Source organism: Solanum pennellii, chromosome 3 (assembly GCF_001406875.1).
Source record: "Solanum pennellii chromosome 3, SPENNV200".
NCBI lineage: Eukaryota > Viridiplantae > Streptophyta > Magnoliopsida > Solanales > Solanaceae > Solanum > Solanum pennellii.
The window spans coordinates 3,210,999-3,224,506 of record NC_028639.1 but is presented as its reverse complement, the minus strand read 5'-3'; the positions used below and the strand labels follow the sequence as shown (position 1 = coordinate 3,224,506).

General features: G+C 30.0%; 1 protein-coding gene across 1 annotated transcript in view; it reads left to right on the top strand.

Annotated features, from left to right (window-relative positions):
* Window positions 1-12,909: 12,909 nt before the first annotated feature.
* The window catches only part of LOC107014167 (cytokinin hydroxylase), a 4,172-nt gene continuing 3,573 nt past the window's right edge, over window positions 12,910-13,508 (top strand). Inside the window, exon 1 of the mRNA XM_015214020.2 lies at window positions 12,910-13,284. Within this exon, the coding sequence (XP_015069506.2) occupies window positions 12,993-13,284 (292 nt within the window). The 5' untranslated portion in view covers window positions 12,910-12,992. The remainder of the gene's footprint in view (window positions 13,285-13,508) is intronic.

Below are 13,508 nucleotides of genomic sequence, written 5' to 3'. Positions count from 1 at the left end.
TTTTTTAATTGTTTTAAAATTAAACTCTTTAAATATTTTTTAAAATACTTGGCGTTCAACTATTGATTATAATTTTAATTTATTAATATAATTTATAAACCAACCCACTACCCACTCATTACTAACTAAACATCACTCAATTAATGATCCAATTATAATATCAAAATCGTCATAAACACTACTAAAACACGATGAAATTATAGATTCCTGAAAATGACATCCAAAATTGTTCGAGTCCGAATCGAAACCCCAATTAAATTTAGGTGGAGACGCTTATTTAGGAGGACACTTTCTTTCAAAATTGAATTAGTAATTTATGATTAAAGGTAAAGAAGTAATACATCCCGAATTAATTCATACACTTTTTTTAAATATAATTTTATAAATATTTATGATTTGTTTTAAAACCTTTAATATATTATTTTGAAAAAAAGTTACCTATGAAGTAACATCACATAATTGAGACGTAAGAATAATCAAGATGAACATAGTCAGACTTTTAAGTTTATCGATGATTTATATTTAGCCACTTGAATGTATGATAATTTACTTCTATAATTTTTAAAAACACTCAATTGGCAGTAACTTGCATTAATAATGTGACGGGTTTATTAAGAGGAATTTAATTAGTAATGGGTGGGTAATGGATTGATATATAAATTATATTAATAAATTAAATTATAATAAATAGTTGAGCACCACGTATTTTAAAAAATATTTAAATAGTTTAAATATAAAACCGTTAAATAAGTGGTCAATTTTGAACCAAAAGGTCGATGACAAGGATATTTTGAACCCAATAGGTGGGTGGAAAGGGTATTTTGAAGCCAATAGGTGGATGGAGGGTAATTTTGTACCATTTTAAATACTTTTGAGGATATTTTAGACCCTTTTCCCTTGAAACAATATGTCAAAAGTCCAATAAACATCATTGGAATTGACAAATCTCAACTTAATTACTGACTTTTATTTGTTCCTTTTGATGATAATAGCATTTAAAACAAACAAAGAAAAAAGTGACTAATCTAAGAAAATGAAATTACTAACATGAAAATATTTAAACTAAATTAGTACGTTGGGTATTTTTTTTCTTTTTAATTCGATTTTAGATTGTATCTCAAAATCGAAAAATGAATAACGGAATCCAAAATTATATACACACCTCTATACGGCTCTCCAATCCAATAATAATAACATGTCCAACGTAGTAGCGTACACAACATAACATTATCTTGTGAAAATAGAAATGATGTATTTGATATATTCTTGATGAAGTAAAGCATATCGATTAAAATCAATAATAAAAAGAAATAGAGTAATAGAAAAATTATTTTTAAATGTACTTAATAGCTATTAAAGATGGCATTACTTAGTTAGTTGAGGTTCATTATGTAATTAGTAGAAATTAGAGGAGTAGTTAGCAAATAGGTGGTTAAAGTAGTTACAAAATATTCTTCCCTTTCTTGTATAAATACTAACTAAACATGTTAGTTACATGTAGAGAAGAGTTAACAATTTATAGAATACAAAGAGGAGTTTCTTCTTCTTCTAATCTTCATCTGAGAATCTGTACATTGCAGATTACTCCATTTCTCAAAGCTTTCATGGTATCAGAGCCTTTGAGGCAGTAAAAGATTGTGCAAATCACTGCATATCATCTAAATAAGCAACAGACGAATCCATGGCAACAGTTGATAACGAGCTGCCGGAAAAACTAAGCCATAATCATCCTCTGTTCTTGAACACCATTGACAATTCTGGTGTATTGCTCAGTTCAATTCAATTGACAGGAGCCGATAACTATTCAGTATGGAGTCGAGCATTAAAGATTGCAATTATAGGTCGAAATAAGTTGGGATTTATCGATGGTTCATGTCAAAAGGAAGCATATGGTCCAAATCTGGTGAATCTGTGGGAAAGATGCAATGCAATTGTATTATCTTGGATCATGAATTGTGTTTCGAAAGAGTTACTTGGAGGCATTGTTTACTCTACAAATGCTGCATCTGTATGGAAAGATCTGGCTGAGCGATATGATAAAGTTGATGGATCTCGTATCTTCCAACTACACAAAGAAATTGCCACTGTGAGTCAAGGTACTAGTTCAATTTCAACATATTTCTCTAGATTACGTGAACTATGGGTAGAATATGATAGTCTAACTCCTGTTCCAAGTTGTGAGTGTGTAAATTCAAGAGAATTTGTGAAATTTGTACACAATCAGAAGTTACTTCAGTTTCTTATGGGGTTGAATGACTCATATGAACAAGCTAGAGGACATATATTGATGATGACACCTCTACCTTCATTGAACAAAACATATTCAATCTTAATTGAAAGAGAAAGCCAAAGAACCATGTCACAAGTCTCTAGTAGTGCTAATTGTTCTGAACTAAATGCCATGTTCACTTCTGGAAACAATACTAATGCTATGGTGCCTAGATCAAGACCCTACAACAGTTCTAGCTATGATCCAAATGCTTTCTGTGATTACTGTAAAAGAACAGGTCATACACAAGCTGTGTGCTATCAGCTTCATGGTTTTCCCCCAGGATTTGAAAGAAAGAGGAAAAATCCTAACAATACATATCAGGGGAGAGGAAGATCAAGTAATGAGTATCATGGAAGAGGAAGGTTTAACAATGACAGGAGGCAAAATATTACTGCTAACAATGCAGTAAGTGATGGTGATATAGGTGTTAATAGAGGTGAAAATTCAAGAAGTCAGGGTTATGGAAGAGGAGCAATAAACACTGAACATGTTGAATATCAAAAAGGCATGACTATGTTGCAGGAACAATATAATCAGATTCTACACATGCTTGGACAAACTAATATGCAGCAAGAAAATTCAGAAGGAGCATCTACATCACACTACAATGCTAATGTAGTCCAAGCTAAGTGCTCCTTAGCAGGTGAATCAGCAGGTAATGAAGCTGCTCTTATTGTAACATCAGTCAAGAATGGCTGGATAATAGATTCTGGTGCAACAAATCATATGACTCATAACTCAGATATCCTTACTCATATGCATCCACTTCCTAGTAACAAACCTAGAAATGTTCAATTACCCAATGGTGAAACAAACCAAATTACTCATATAGGATCCTGCAATATAACTTCTCAAAACACTCTAAGGAATGTTCTTCTTATTCCTGAATTTAAATTCAATTTACTATCAGTTTCACAAATTACTAAAGATCTTAAATGTGCTGTGTGCTTCTTTCCTAATTTTGTTACTCTCCAGGACCTCTCCAATGGGCAGGTGAAGGTGATTGGTAGAGAACATGATGGTCTTTACATACTGCCTAACTACTCCTCATCTCCTCTCAACACAAATGAAAAATGTTCATCACATTTAGCTCATGAAGACAGTCACTTCACAGATACACAAGCTTTATTGTGGCATCAAAGGCTAGGACATACTTCTTCCAATGTTCTGGCTCATCTATTAGATATTTCACCCAGTAAATGTTCTAAAGATCTACATAATTGTATCATTTGCCCTTTGGCAAAACAACATAGATTACCATTTCCAAATAGTACTACTGTTTCTACTGCTTCCTTTCAGCTATTGCATATTGATGTCTGGGGTCCTTTTAACACTCCTACCTATGATGGACATAAATTCTTTGTTACTATAGTTGATGATTGTACCAGATTACTATGGTTGTTTCTAATAAGAATGAAGAGTGATGTTTGTGTTGTTCTGAAAAACTTCTTCATCCTTGCTAAAACTCAGTTCAATGCTGTAGTTAAAATGGTTAGAACTGACAATGGATCTGAGTTTGTAAATGCTGAGTGTCACAAACTATTTACAAGCTTAGGTATTATTCATCAGAGAACTTGCATACATACACCTCAGCAAAATGGTGTTGCAGAGAGAAAACACAAACATATTCTTGAAGTAGCTAGAGCAATAAAATTTCAAGGACATATTCCTATCAGGTTTTGGGGTCATTGCATAATTGCAGCTGCTTACATAATAAATGTGTTACCTACTCCAGTGCTACATGGTAAATCTCCTCATGAAGTGTTTCATAAAACTAAACCTACTCTACAGCATTTAAGAGTTTTGGGTTGCTTATGTTTTGCAAAGAATATGTATATACATGATAAGTTTCAACCAAGAAGTATTGTTGCTGTTCATATGGGATATAGTACTACTACTAAGGGTTATCTACTCTACAATATTAAGGAAAAACAGTTCTTCATTAGCAGAGATGTGGAATTTAGGGAAACCACATTTCCATTTGCAGTTTCTTCTACTACTGAATGGCACTTGTTTCCTTCTGTTAATGTTCCATTAGAAGCATCACAGGCAGTGTCCCCATCTGGTGTGGTTGAATCCACTGAACAATCTACAGAAGTGTCTAATGATCAAATTTCTGAGGTCAGAAGGTCACAAAGGAGTACCAAAGCTCCTCTATGGATGCAAGATTATGTTGCTTCTGCTCATCTCACTCCTAGCAGACCTCTATATTCTATTGACAAATATCTTGGCTATGATTATCTGTCTAAGTCCTATCAGGCATTTCTTTCCTCTTTTGGTCATGAAGTTGAACCTAGTACTTTTGAAGAAGCATGTAAAGATCCCAGATGGGTTGAAGCCATGCAGGCTGAAATCTCAGCCTTGGAAACTCATCAGACTTGGAAAGTAGTACCTTTACCTCCACACAAAAAGGCCATTGGTTGTAAGTGGATTTTTAAAATAAAATATCAAGCTTCAGGGGAGGTTGAAAGATTCAAAGCTCGACTAGTTGCAAAGGGATTTAACCAAAGAGAGGGACTAGATTATAAAGAAACTTTTTCTCCTGTTGTTAAGATGGTTACAGTTAGAAGTGTGTTGGCTTTGGCTGCTGTTGAAAACTGGCATATTCATCAAATGGATGTGTCAAATGCCTTCCTCCAAGGGGACTTGTTTGATGAAGTTTATATGAATCTACCTCAAGGTTTTCAGCTTCCTAAGGGATTTATTGTGCAGGGGGAGAAACCAGTGTGTAGGCTCACTAAATCCCTCTATGGTTTGAAGCAAGCCCCTAGACAGTGGAATGTGAAGCTCACAGATGCACTCATCAGGTTGGGATTTACACAGAGTCATGCAGATTATTCATTGTTCATTAAGAGAACAAAAACATCATTGGTTATACTTCTAGTATATGTTGATGATATGATGATTACAGGTAATGACCTTAGTCTTATTCAACAAACCAAAGAAGTTTTGCAGGATACTTTTAAGATGAAAGACCTGGGAGAACTCAGATATTTCCTAGGAATTGAATTTGCTAGATCACAAGAAGGGATTGTCATGCATCAAAGGAAATATTCTCTTGAAATCATTTCTGAAGCTGGACTTGGAGCTGCTAAACCAGCTTCTACACCTATTGATCCTTATGTACAGTTGACTACAAAGGAGTATGATGAAATAAATGGAACAGGAAAAGAAGATAAGCTACTGGAGGATCCAACAGCATATAGAAGATTAGTTGGAAAATTGTTGTATCTAAATGTTACCAGGCCTGACATTGCTTTTGCTACACAAACACTGAGTCAGTTTCTTCATCAACCTAAACAATCTCATCTCAGTGCTGCACTTAAGGTTGTAAAATATGTCAAGGGACAAGCAGGACTAGGTGTATTATTATCCAGCAAGAACAACAAACAGTTAAAGGTCTATTGTGATTCAGATTGGGGAGCTTGTTTACACACCAGAAGATCTGTTACTGGATTCATAGTTAAGCTGGGAGATTCACTAATATCATGGAAATCAAAGAAACAAGGAACTATATCTAGAAGTTCAGCTGAAGCTGAGTATAGAAGCATGGCAAGTGCTGTTGCTGAAGTAGTTTGGATAACAAAATTATTCAAGGAACTTGGAGCTGATGTAGTAACACCAGCCATCATTTATAGTGATAGCAAGTCAGCTATACAAATTGCTGCCAATCCAGTATTACATGAGAGAACTAAGCATATAGAATTGGATTGTCATTTCATAAGAGAGAAAATTCAGAATGGTCTAATTCCAACTGAATATCTGCATACCAAAGAGCAAGAGGCTGATATACTAACTAAAGGTCTCAACAAGTTTCAACATGAATACTTATTATCCAAGTTTGGAGTATTGAATCTGTTCACTCCTACAAACTTGAGGGGGAGTATTAAAGATGGCATTACTTAGTTAGTTGAGGTTCATTATGTAATTAGTAGAAATTAGAGGAGTAGTTAGCAAATAGATGGTTAAAGTAGTTACAAAATATTCTTCCCTTTCTTGTATAAATACTAACTAAACATGTTAGTTACATGTAGAGAAGAGTTAACAATTTATAGAATACAAAGAGGAGTTTCTTCTTCTTCTAATCTTCATCTGAGAATCTGTACATTGCAGATTACTCCATTTCTCAAAGCTTTCAATAGCTAATTAACCCACGTTATATTCTCTGACGGTCTCTTGAGGAATAATATATCTGAAAATCCAACGTGTTATCTGACCTAATTACTAGTTATTAATAGAGAATTAATTAGTGAATGTTCACATGATCAACTATATTCTTGCTTATTATATTATTGTGTTAGTACCAAGCAGTACTTCTCAGACGACAGCTTGATTATAATATTATTATTATTATTAAAAATAATGTTGCTAAGTATGATCATTTTTAAAAGAATACTACATGTATTACTCGTGAAACACACACATAAAACAAAAAAAAAAACACTTAGCACATAGAGTGGATTGACTATATTTAGCTACATAGAAAAACATCGAAATATAGCACTACTAAGATGTCCTTTTCCCCATTATAACAATGGTTAACTATAATACTGATAATCATAAATGATGGCTTAGAAAAAATGTGCTGAAAAATAAAGTTCCCCACAATAATTGCTATGAGATAATGGTCATAGGTATAGCGATGATTGTAAATGACGGCTAGCAGTATTCATGAATGAAAAATGTATTGAAATATAGCATAAGATTGCCTTTTTCCCCCCTTCATAGTTGTTATGATAATGATATAGATATACTGATTATAATCATCGTTAATGAGAACAAAGTCGTGAAACACACATACAAAGAGAGAGAAATAACATACACTTCGTATACAGACCGACTATATTTAGCTACATTGAAAAGGTGCGCTGAAATATAGCATGACATTGTCTTTTCTCCCCTCAATAATTACAATGATAACGGTCATAGGTATAGTGATGATTGTAAATGACGGCTAGCAGTATTCATGAATAAAAAATGTATTGAAATATAGCATAAAATTGCCTTTTTTTCCTTCATAATTGTTATGATAATGATATAGATATACTGATTATAATCATCGTTAACGAGAACAAAGTCGTGAAACACACATACAAAGAGAGAGAAATAACATACACTTCGTATACAGACCGACTATATTTAGCTACATTGAAAAGGTGCGCTGAAATATAGCATGACATCGTCTTTTGTCCCCTCAATAATTACTATGATAATGGTCATAGGTATATACTAATAATCGTAAATGATGGCTTGCAACAATCATGAGTGGAAAAATGTATTGAAATATAGCACAAGATTGCTTTTTTTTCCCCCCTTCATAATTGTTATGATAATGGTTATAGGTATACTGATTATTATTATCGTAAATGATAACAAGGTCATGAAACATATACATACCAAAAAAAAAGAACAATTCTTGGGCAGATCGACTATAATAATGGTTATATGGAGTCCGGAGCCTAAAGGGTGAAAAATGTTAACAAAAATTCTAAAATGGTATATGAAATTTCTTTTTAATGAAACGGTAAAATCGCTCATGAAGTAGCGATTTTGTCCGCTTGAAAAAGTAAAATCGCTGCAATAGCAGTGATTTGTCAAGTTTCATTTTTTTTTTAAAAAAAAAATTAAACAAAATCGCTCCCAAAGGAGCGATTTCCAAACTAAAATTTTCTTTTTTTTAATGTCGTTGCTGAGGCAGCGACTTAAGTTTAATTTTTTTTTAAAATTATTTTTTGATTCTTTTTTTTAAAAGTTTAAATAAGAAAATCAAATCGCAGTGGTTTTTAATTAATTTTTTTTAAAAATAAAATCGCTAAAAAAGATTTTGATTTAAAATCACTGCAAAATTTGATTAAAAACCACTGCGATTTGATTTTTTTAAAAAAAATTATTTAATTTTTTTTTTAAAAAAAACAAAAAATAATTTTGAAAAAAAATTGAACTCAAGTCGCTGCCTCAGCAGCGACATAACAAAAATATAATAAAAAATATATATTTTTTGAAAATCTTTTGTTTAAATTTTTTTTTTAAAAAAAGTAAATTTAACAAATCGCTGTTATAATAACGATTTACTTTTTTCGACGGACAAAATCGCTATTTAGTGAGCGATTTTACCGTTTTAGTTTTAAAAAAATTCATATACCATTTTAAATTTTTTATTAACATTTTTCACCTTTGAACCTGATAATTGTTATGATAATGGTTAAGTATACCGATAATCATAAATGACATCTAGCGGTAAATAGTAAGTGTGTTGAGATAAAACACAAGTTCGTTTTTTATCCCCTAAATAATTGCTATAATGATGGTTATATGCATAATTTGCATACTGATAATCGTAGATGACAGCTAGCAATGATCATGAATAGAAAAAGTATATTGAAATATAAGAGTAGGTTGTTTTTTAATAGGAAGGTCCTTTCATTAAATTTTGCCCATCTACTCTAATTATTCAAAATTTAATTACTTTTTTAATTATTTTAAGAATTAAAATAAAATGAATCTTTTTTGAGTCCTTTATGAATTAAAATTATAGTTAAATAAAAATAATGTTGACATATTTATTTCTAAGTTTCTTCATTTTTCTTTCCTTTCATGTTCATCCATTATAGTTATTCGGTATCTCGAATCTCCATATAATGTTAGCGTTTTTTTTTGCAATTCTATTTATTTTATTATATGCTTGAAATTTTATTTTTACTTGTTCATAATAATTATTTTATATTTTTCTCATTGCAATCATCTATTATTTGATCTTCAATAACTAATTGTGCAGATTACATCATATGCACAGAGAGCTATATTATTAAAGTGATTTGTTCATTTTTTTTGAATTATTAAGAAAGGTTATCCAACAAAATTCGTGGTCTAAAACTAAATATAAGAGCTTTGTAGCTTTTTCTTTTTTTCCATTTTCTTTTAAAGACGTTTATCTTTTATTTACAATACAATCTTTTAAATAATGTTAGATAAAATTTTATTTAATAATATGAAGATATGAGTGATTTAATTTAAAATTCTATAACATTATCTAATTTAAAGAATATACAATTGTTTTTAAATTAAATCAAAATATAAATCAAAATTTTATATTTTTAAGAAAAATATTTTTCACAAAGTTCACTTTTAATGGGCCTCAAATTTTTGTACATCTAAAGCAAAAACTTCATTAATTTTCTTCTTGATCTATTTTTATTCCTTAAATGGTGACATCGCTTTATAAAGATTCTGCGTACACCACTGGTTAAATATTGATACTATAGTGAGTTAAAGTAACCCTCGAAGAATTCATTTCTTCTCTCCATGTGAGCTTTCAAAGATATACCAACGATCTACAATATCGATCTGGTCATCAGATTTTGTAGGTCGTCATAAATACTATCGACATTTTGAATTTTTATTGATTTCACATTAGATAAAATTAAGCTATTTTTATCATAAAAAAACAATAAAATTTTTTTACCTTTTATTTCGTCATTGCTCATCCCCATTTAGCCAAAGTGTTTGTGGTTAATTATTGTTATATGAAACTTTGTTTACCAAAAAGTACATTATATGATGAAATTATAAATCAAACAAATAATGCACCTTCTCCAATTAGAAACTAATCGTGAAAATTTTTGTTTTCATGACATGTGATATCATGACGTGCATCATTTTGTTAGAAATATACAGAGAGGAAAGGCAAAATTGAAAGAAGAAGAACAACCACCCATAATTTGATTAATTATTCAACGATTTAAAATAAATAGTCGTCCATCAAAGTAATAATAGTTAATAGTAATTTTTTTTTTATAAATAGTAATGTATATATGTGCTTTTTGACACAAAAATCATTGTATATACATTTTTATATGTGTAGCAGCGAACTAGCTGTTGGATTTTATTTGTCCTGATTTCTTACCATAAATAGGTTTTACTTTTAGGAAAAGGTTTTGGATTGACTAATCATTTTTTCTAGTAAGAAAAGGTTTAGGACTCTATAAATAGCGACATGTTCCTTCTAACTTAACTAGCATTCACAATGTAGTCTTAAGGGCTTTGAGAGTTTTGGTTAGGGGGAGAATTTATGGGTCACAAGCTTGATACGCTATCACTTGTGTGAACCTCCCATGTATTCCGAGTGAATTGGTTGAGGTTGTTTCCCTCTGTATTTTGTACTCTCATATTTATAGTGGATTGTTCATTTCCTTTGTGGACGTCGGTCGATTGACCGAATCACGTTATCTTTGTGTCTTTTGGTATATTTCGCATTGTCTTCTTACTCGTGATCTTTAGAAGTTTGCATTGCTAGCTTCCGCGTTACACCTGCTTATTTTCGGTCCTAACACTAGCTATATGTGTTTTGTCTCTTTGGTCTTGGAGAAAATTCTATTCTTATACGTGTTTGTGTTATACGTGATTCTTAAATCTTGACCAAGAAATTAATTTAAACATATCATATTATATAATTCTTAAATCTTGACCAAGAAAGTAATTAAAGGAATATATCGTATCATATATGAACAAAAAAAAATTGTTTAGAAACACGGATTAAGGTGTATATATGTCGTGAACATGAAAATGTGGAAAAGAATATTTTGAAATGAAAACAGATAAAAAATTAAAAAAAGAAGAATTAATTACAATCAGTCAAACAAATCCATCGGTACAGTACGTGAAAAGTTTATATTTTTTCATTAAAAAAAATATTAAACCAATCAAAGCTCAGTTTTTATTTTTATTTTTATTTTTTTTGTGTAAAAGTTGACAACTAAAATGTTTAGATATCTTACCGACTTTTTCGTAGCAGTAATTGCAAGGATTTTATATAATTCTAGCAACAAAAATAAAAATAAAAACAAAAAATTGTACTAATATGTTATTTTGTTGAAATTGAATTTTCTGTTTACTTTAGTCGATGGTTGAAATTTGTAATATGAACGAACTACGAGTAATTGGAAATTGGTTATTTAATCAGCCAGAAAAAGTTATTTTATAATGAACATTTCTATAAACATAATTACTACTCTTGCGTCCTTTTTTATTTGTCCACTTTTGAATTGACATATTTATTAAGAAAATAATTGATGATGTAGTTAGTTTATTATTTTATCCCTATTAATTATGAAGTTAGATGAAAAATTTTATATTTTAAAAAGTAATTAATCATTAATTGAGGGTATAAAAAGTTAAAAAAAATTATCCTTTCTTGATATGTTAAAATGAACAAGTAATTATGGACAACTATATAAAAAAAATAAACTAATAATTAGAAACAGAGGAAGTATAATTTTTAATTAAACTTAATTATTACTTTGTAGTAGAATACTATAAAATTCAGGTTATTTAACATTTTGTGTTTTTGCATTTTTAGGAGGACCTTGTGTAATAGTTGTTTCATGATGCTAGCCATTAAAAATACATGATATATATATGTGTAAATAATTTTACACAATGCATTTCAATATGTTACATTTTGTTTTCTTTATCCTAGTTTTTGTGGTAGATTTAATTTATTTGATACCCTATTGATAGTAAGAGATAACATGTATTTCATGAAATTGATCGAGATATGTTTAAGTTGATCTGATCTGAGCATTATGATTATAAAATACTCAGTCGATTAAATTATAATTTATTTAAAATATCGAGTTATATATTATTACATAAAACATTCTTCATGATCATTTGAAATCTTTTAAATACGTCTTAATTTATGTGAGACAATTAATATTTTGAAACGATGTAATTGAGATTTTTTTCATATGTTTTTTATGATATAAAAATTGCAAATTTGTAGGTGAAAGAAGATATGACCATAAAGAAAAGGGCTGTGGAATTAAATGTTGGCCGGCAATTGTGCACCATAACGATATGTGTACAGCCGCAATATTGAATTTATCTGACGACCAACTTCTACTTTGACGAATCAAATAATTATATTTAGTAGAGACTAACATGGAATATATATACACAAACATGCATGCAATACATAAAATAAAATAAATAAATTAGTACTCTCTATTAAATAATAGTAACAAAATATTTATATAAAAAATACGTAAAACCAGAAAGAAAAGTGCATGTTCAAATTAAGTACTCTTTCCGTGGTACCCTTTTGACTCCCTATGGTATATAAGAAAAAAGGAATTTTTTAAAAAATTTATAGTTTAAACAACTTTTAGATATTTATGTGTATGAGAATTATGTCACTAAGGATTAAAAAAAATTAAGATTAAATTATTTCTAATTATAATAAGGAGATATTTATTTCGGGACGGAATTGAAAAAAAGTCATATAAAATGGAATGTGTCACCTTTTGATTTGGTATGGTGTATAGGAAAGAAAAAAAAAACTTTTGAAACTTATAGCTTAAAACAATTCGTAGATATTTGTGTGTCTGAGATCAGTAAGAGCAAATTGGGGATTTTAAAATTATTTCTAATTTTAAGACGGAATGAAAAAGAGAAAGTGTCATATAAAACGAAATAGTGGGGCTACATCAAAAGTTGTTATTTAATTTATTGGTATTTTTATCTCATATGCATTGGTCAATTGTCAACTTTTGACTTTAATTCCTTGAGGGTTCGTCAAATTTGTCCTTCTATAAATACCCATACATGCAACGTTCTCTCATCACTCATCAATCGTTTTGTTTTTCCATTTTCTAATCAAACTTGAAAATTCATTATTCATCTTAGCTAGTGTTATTTTATATTGAGAGAAAAAAAAAAAAGCATGACATTCATTCAATTTGCAAGTATGTTAGGCATGGTCACAATTTTGTTTGTGTTATGTAAAGTTTTATATTCTTGGTGGATTATGCCTAAACTCATGTTTAGGAAACTTAAGGCAAATGGTTTTGAGGGACCAACACCTAATTTTCCACTTGGGAATATTAATGACATGAAGAAAGAGCTAATGATGAAGAGAACTTGTTTTACTTCTTCATCTTCTTCTATTAATGATATTAGCCATGATATTCATTCATTGGCATTTCCTTACTTTGCTACATGGCAAAAATTGCATGGTACGTACACTTTTTTAAGCTTCTTGACATGGAGTACAATATATAGTATAATGCATGTTTTCTTCAACATGTAATCAAGAACTACCCTCATGTAAAAAAAATGGATCCTACTAGTCATTTGAGTTATTTCGGTTCGAAATTTAATATTTATACATGTTTAATAGATAGCTTTAACAACATATATATGTATATATATATATATATATGTATATATATATATATAT